This window comes from Orycteropus afer, unplaced genomic scaffold (assembly GCF_000298275.1).
Source record: "Orycteropus afer afer isolate SDZICR_OR568_19922 unplaced genomic scaffold, OryAfe1.0 scaffold00056, whole genome shotgun sequence".
NCBI classification, from domain to species: Eukaryota; Metazoa; Chordata; class Mammalia; order Tubulidentata; family Orycteropodidae; genus Orycteropus; species Orycteropus afer.
In genome coordinates, this window is record NW_006921643.1 from 8579657 (window position 1) to 8586352 (window position 6696).

Consider the following 6696-nt stretch of genomic DNA (forward strand, 5'->3'; position numbering starts at 1 on the left):
CATCACAATTCAAAAGCATCAACCTTCTTCAGTCTTCCTTATTCACTGTCCAGCTCTCACATGCATATGAGGCTATTGAAAATACCATGGCTTGGGTTGGGCACCTTAGTCCTTAAACAGACATCTTTGCTCTTCAGTGCTTTAAAGAAGTCTTTTGTAGCAGATTTGCCCAGTGCAGTATGTCGTCTGATGTCTTGACTGCTACTTCCATGGGTTTTGACTGTGAAACCAAGTAATATGAAATCTTTAACAACTTCAATCCTTTCTCCATTTATCATGATACTGCTTATTGGTCAAGTTGTAAGGATTTCCTTTTTGTTTATGTTGATATGTAATCCATACTGCAGACTATAGTCTTTAATCTTTATCAGTGAGTGGTTCAAGTCATCCTCACTTTCAGCAAGCAAAGTTGTGTCATCTGTATATCACAGGTTGTTAATGAGTCATTCTCCAATCCTGATGCCATGCTTTTCTTCATATAGTCCAGCTTCTTCGATTATTTGCTCAGCATACAGATTAAATAACTATGATCCACTTCCTTCCTGATTTTAAACCATGCACTATCCCCTTGTTTACTTAATGTAAATTGAAAGAAGGAGTAAGTCAGTAGAACGAAACTGCATGGAGTCCAATTGGAGGTGGAGAAGTTCAAGGCCTCAAATGAGATATTAGATTAATGAGGCTTTGAAAAACTTTAACAAACACATCTTGGTTATGTATTGAGCTCAGCTCTGCCCAGGTCAGACGAGGGACCACTGAAAGATTTTATGGGTCATGTGGATGTGAAAGACAGAAGACCATATCTATCCTAGAGGAGATTTTTATCTGAATTGGAGAAGAGAGATACAGACATGAGCTGTGTTCCTGCTTGTCCATATTATTTCACTTCCCTCTCAGGATGAATGATTCAGATTCAGCAATTCCCATAAAAATATTGCACATGGAAAGTATTACTGTTATTCTGTGGGGAAATAAGTTTCTAAGTGCAGCAATTTGAAATTAATAACTTTTGCTGTGGAAATGCTCTTGACAACATCTCAAGATGAAGCCAAAGGGTGCAATTTTTACAGACTTGGATTATCTTCTCCGTCTGTTTGGTTTGCCCCAGGCATGGAGCTGTGAGTCAGAAATTTGGAGTTTTCCCCTTCACTGTACAATTTACTTGCCAACTGGAGACCTTGTTTAGCAGTGACTCAATTTCTCAATTTCCCAATTTATCCACCCATTGAATCAAAGCAAATAATCTCCATTTACTTCTAAAGGCTTTGGGGAGGTTGGAGACAAAAAGACTAAACATGACAAAGTCTTTGTAAGTACAAAACATTTTGGTTGAGCACATCAGAGGAATACTAGGAAAGAGATTGGAAGTTGATCAATTTTTTTTTCTTCCCAGAGAGCATATCCCTGTGAGAAAACTCATTATTTATACCATGATAAATATTTGTTTACATATACATGGAATGTATAGATATTGAGGGTGAAAGCAGTTTATGAAAGAAGTTGATGGGAGGTGCAGCAGCTTCTTTTCCACACAAAGCCAAAGAGTGGCACAGATGCATAATGAATGGCTGTTATTGCTCCAATAGCCCTAGGAGGCAGGACAGATAATTTTTAAATTCCTTTTTACATTTAAGTTTGGACAGTTTGGACAAACAAGGCTGGATTTCTACTTTCCATTGATTAGACTTTAATTTTTTCCCCTTTATTTAAGACCACAAGTGAGAGTGTTGTGTTTAGAAAGATTTACTGGATTTTATTACCTTTAAAGGTTGTTTTTTCTGGATTAAAAACAGTAAGTTAGGGACACAGTAAGGAGGGGAAAACATAAAACTTGAGTGTCCCACTTTGAGACTTCTTAGCTGGGTCTGTTACTGTATTTGTTCTGTCTCCCAGCATATGAATATGTGAGCTAGCAACTTGGAAATAGGAATAAGTATATAGGCATCTGGGTACTGTTAGAGAATTCAAGGTGGAGGAAGATGACTATCTACACTATATATTGATTATAATTTGCTTCCATATACAGAAACCTCAAGGTAGGTTCAAAACATAGCCATGTTTTCAAATATGTAGTTAACTAAACTTGAACATTAGAAGCTAAAACAATAATCATATTAACACCAACTATAGACTACCAAGTTGGAATGGCAATCACAAAGAAGGGAATCACAACAAGCTTCTAACATCAAATTTTTCTTTTTCTTTTTTGTTGGACATGTGAGTAGAAGCAATTCCAGATGTCTGGGTGTGTGACAGAAAGAAGGAACAGTCAATGAATGCTTGCTATAGTGTATGGAACTAGATGCTGGGATATTAGAAGATATAAAAGAAAAAATACCCTTACCTTACCATGTTGATAATTTAATTATATGATAACGGTTTAAGAGGCTGGCTTAGCAGGATTGCAGATGTAATCTTGGGTAAAATATTTAATCTTTTCCTGCATAATTTTCTCTTCTGGGAAAAAACTGTATCTCCTTTATACCAACTATGCTGACTTCCTTTCAGCTCTTTTGTGAAGCAAATTCTTTCCACCCTCATCTATGTTCCTGTTGCCTGTAAAGCTTTTTATAGCTAAATCTTTCAAGTTTTGGTTTTCATGTCACCTCCTCAGAGATTCAGAAAGTATGGTCCTAGGATTCACAGATGAGACCATTAATACACTAGTTTTTGTTGTTGGGTGCCGTCCAGTTGGTTCCCACTCATAGCCACCCTATGTACAATAGAATGAAAACACTGCTTTGCATTCTGCACCATCCTCACAATCGTTGCCATGCTTGCGTCCATCATTGTAGCCACTGTGTCAAGCCATTTCACTTAGGCTTCTGTTTTGCTGACCCTCTACTGTAAAGTATGATATCCTTCTCCAGGGATTGGTCCCTTCTGACAACATGACCAAAGTACCAGAGACAAAGTCTGGCATTCTGGCTTCTAGGGCTCATTCCAGTTGTAGCTCCTCCAAGGCATGTTTTTTCCTTCTAGCAATCTATAGTATACTCAATATTTGACAACACCACAACTCAAATTCATCAATTCTTCTGCCATTTTCTTTATTAACATCCAGCTCCCAACACTGGAAGACTGCATAAATATGAAGATGCTACTATTATCTTAGGCTTTGAGATCTAAGGGGCCTCAGAGGTCCCAAGGATGGTAGGTCAGCAAACTTCTGTAAAGGGCCAGATGGAAGTATTTTAGGCTTCGTGGGCCATACTAAACAAGTGGAAACGGTTGTGTTCCAATAAAACCCTATATATTGAAGCTGAAATGTGAATTTCATATACTTTTCATGGTCACAATGGCAGACCGGATTTGGCCTGCATGCTGTTGTTGGCTGACGCCTGCCTCATCTATGAGGATGGCAGCCTACCACAGGAGGTAAAAACCAAGGTTCTGCAGTTCTAAATCAGGGATTAGATCTCTGTAAGATTGTCAATTTATCTGAGCACCAACGACTTCCTCTAAAATTGGGCTGTGTCATGGGGTTGATGAGTGTTAGAGGAGAACGAACGAGAGGCTCATTACGAGCATTGCTCTATCAGAGGAGTAGCCCGTTAGTAATTAGTTTTTAGTGGAATCTAATTCAACACTTCAACCTCCGAGGCGCAGGTTGGAGAGAGGGACCTCATCCCGAGGGTGGGGGACGGCGGCGGGCGGCGGCACAGGGCGAGGCCCGGCCTGGCTGCAGGAGGGAGGTGGTGCAGGGCGGGAGCCAGGGGCGGGGCGGCGGCGCAGCTGCGGCGTCGTCGTCGTGGTCCCCGCCTCCTCCCGAGGGGCCGCGTCCGAGCCTCGGCGGCGGCGTCGCTGGCAGCCAGAGAAGAGCTTGTGGCTCGAGCGCGGCAGCGGCCATCGAAAACCACCAAGGCGTGTCCCCTCGGCCTCCTCGCGCTCCCAGGCCACAGCGCCCGCTCAGCTCGCTCGCTCGTTCGCTCATTCGCTCTCCTTCCCCGCGTCCGGCTGCGCCATGGCGTTGGCAGCGGCGGCGCTGGCGGCGGTTGAGCCGGCCTGCGGCAGCCGGTACCAGCAGGTGAGCAGCGCTTGGGTCCTGCCCCTGTCCCCGCTTCAGTCCTTCCCGCCGGCCGCCTCAAGCCGCGCTGGCCCGGCCTGCGGCCAACGCGACGTCGGGGCTTGGAAGGCCGCGCTGGGCCTGGGCTGGTCAGTCGGGCCCGGGTTTGGATCCCTCGCCGCCGCGGGCCCAGTCCTCCCCTTGGCGACCACTGGCGGGACCCAGGAGTTGGAAAAACCTGGCTGATCTCATTTCCCAGGGCGGGCGGGTCTGTGAATCAGAACCTGAGACCCTTAGGAGGCATCGACAGGCAACATTCATTTTCCCTTTTTCCACCCTTGGTTTGATACTATGGGAAAGGGGGGAAAAAAGGAACATCAAATGAAAATGGAAACTGGGTGGAGAGAGAAGATTAAAATCTCACCCACAGTCGCCTACAGCTCCGCGCAGCGAGATGCGATTACCCAGGATTTCTGAGCTTGGGCTGTGTTTGTCAAAACCCATCCCCCTTGCCTGCGTTTTAAGACACAAGTAAAAAATGAAGCAAGAGACAAGTCTGTAGTTAGAGGTCGATTTGGAAAAGGCGATGTTTAGCGGTGATGTCTCAAAATGTCGAGTTACAGGGAAGGGTGCAGGGCGCGTGCGTGTGTGTGTTTTAAACGCCAGAAAATGACTTAAGAGATTTAATAGCATAGCTGGGGAGGAAATGTATAGGGAATGATTGGAGTATTATCTTGGGTATGATTTATAAATTGAGGCCTCAGGGAAAACAGCTGCTTGTTTTTCTCCCTGCTGTCTGTAACCAGGTTTTCCCCGGAAATTTAGGGGGACCTGCTGGAGGATTTTTTAAGAGATACTTAATCTAACACGTCGTAATTATGGGAATCAAGCCAGGTAGTAACTAATGTTGATTGGAACCGCAAGTAACTGCTAGCTTTTTGTCAGGTTTCAGATGCTTTCAGTATAATTTGCATATCGTGTCAATCGTGCATTTTTATGGAATCAAGTGCCCTGTCTTAGATGATGTACAATTCTATGTTTCAGAAATAAAGGGAACCAATTATGATCAAAGCATGTAGATTAATGCTGGTGCGGACAGTCACTGGTTTGTTTTGCTGTCATCAGTCGTGTGTTGTAATTTCCTCCTCCCTCCAGCTGGGACTCCTGACATGCCTGCTTAAGAATTTAGCCTCTTAGTTTCACAAATACGCCCAAATTATGGCAGTGCAGCCTAGTCTTTAGATCTCTTTACACCATGAGGTTTGGCACATGCTTTTTGTATGACCTTGGGCAGGATGCTGGGTTCCTTACTGCATTAGTAAAATGGGAATGACAAATGTCACTTAACTGTCATCAAGGTGTGTGCTTATTATACTAACCTTATAGTGCCATCTCTGGTAGCATAGTGGCTAAAAGCACTTGACTGCTAACCAGAAGGCTGGCGGTTCAAACCCACCAACCACTCCTCGGAAGGAAGGTTGGGCAATCCTACTTCTGTAGTGATACTGCCTTGGAAACCCAAGGAGGGGTCACTATGAGTCGGGGCCGACTCGACGGCACATAACAACAATAACATAGTGCCATCTGATTTGTTCTTTTCATCTTGACTTGGATAAGGCAAACAAGCAAAAAAGTTGTTTTTTTTTTTTTTCTGGTACTGCCATCTTCTTGAGCTATTAGGTGATATCAATACACTGCTAGACTACGAAACGTGGTGAATTATCAAAATTATATTTATCTTGGTGTAGTATTTAATAGCTTTAAATATGTAGAATTGAGGAGGTGTATCAGGGTCAAGCCATCTTTATTTTTTTAAAATCATCATGAGTTTGAAGAAATAGTCTTCTAGGAAAATTTTAAAATATATAAAAAAAACAATAAAAACGAAATAAGCACAAAACCAACCAAAAGAAAACTCACTTATCAACCATAGATAATCAGAGTTAATATTTTTATATGAATCTTTGTGGATTTACAACTATGTAAATATACACAAGCATAGTCAGTGTACATGTGTACAGATAAGGATGGCTAATAATGATTGGGCATTTACTATGCACCAAGCACAGTACTAAGTGCTTTACACCCATATCTCATTTAATCCTCACAAAACCCTCATGAGACAGCTACTATTATTCTCATTGTATAGATGAGAATCTAGACTCAAAGAGGCTCAGGAACTTACTCAAGGTCACAAAGTTTCTAAGTAGTGATTACAAGGATACATATAAAAACCAAAAAAACAAAAACCAAACTCTCTGCCACCCAGTTGATTCTGACTCATAGCGACCCCCTTTGGGTTTCTGAGGCGGTAAATCTTTACGGAAGTAGATTGCCTAGTCTGTCTTCTGCGGAGTGACTGGTGGCTTTGAAGTGCCAACCTTCTGGCTAGCAGTTTAGTGCCTTAGGCACTATACCACCAGAACTCCTTAAGGATATATATATATATACACACACACATATGTTGTTGTTATGTGCGGTTGAAACGGACCCCACTCATAGCGACCCCTCCTTGGGTTTCCGAGGTGGTATCACTACGGAAGTAGATTGCCTAACCTTCCTTCCGAGGAGTGGTTGGTGCGTTTGAACCACCAGCCTTATATACCTACTTAAAACACAAGCTCATGATCCAAATATAGGCATATGCATTAGCAGATATATACTCATACATATGTGTTCTTTTTTTTTTT

The 6696-nt window shown here is 42.7% G+C and overlaps 1 protein-coding gene across 1 annotated transcript in view; it reads left to right on the forward strand.

Moving 5' to 3' along the window:
- The first annotated feature begins 3946 nt into the window (after nt 1-3946).
- Nucleotides 3947-6696, forward strand: part of NDFIP1 (Nedd4 family interacting protein 1) — an 87272-nt gene continuing 84522 nt past the window's right edge. Inside the window, exon 1 of the mRNA XM_007939063.2 lies at nt 3947-4027. Coding sequence (XP_007937254.1) covers nt 3965-4027 — 63 coding nt within the window. The 5' untranslated portion in view covers nt 3947-3964. The remainder of the gene's footprint in view (nt 4028-6696) is intronic.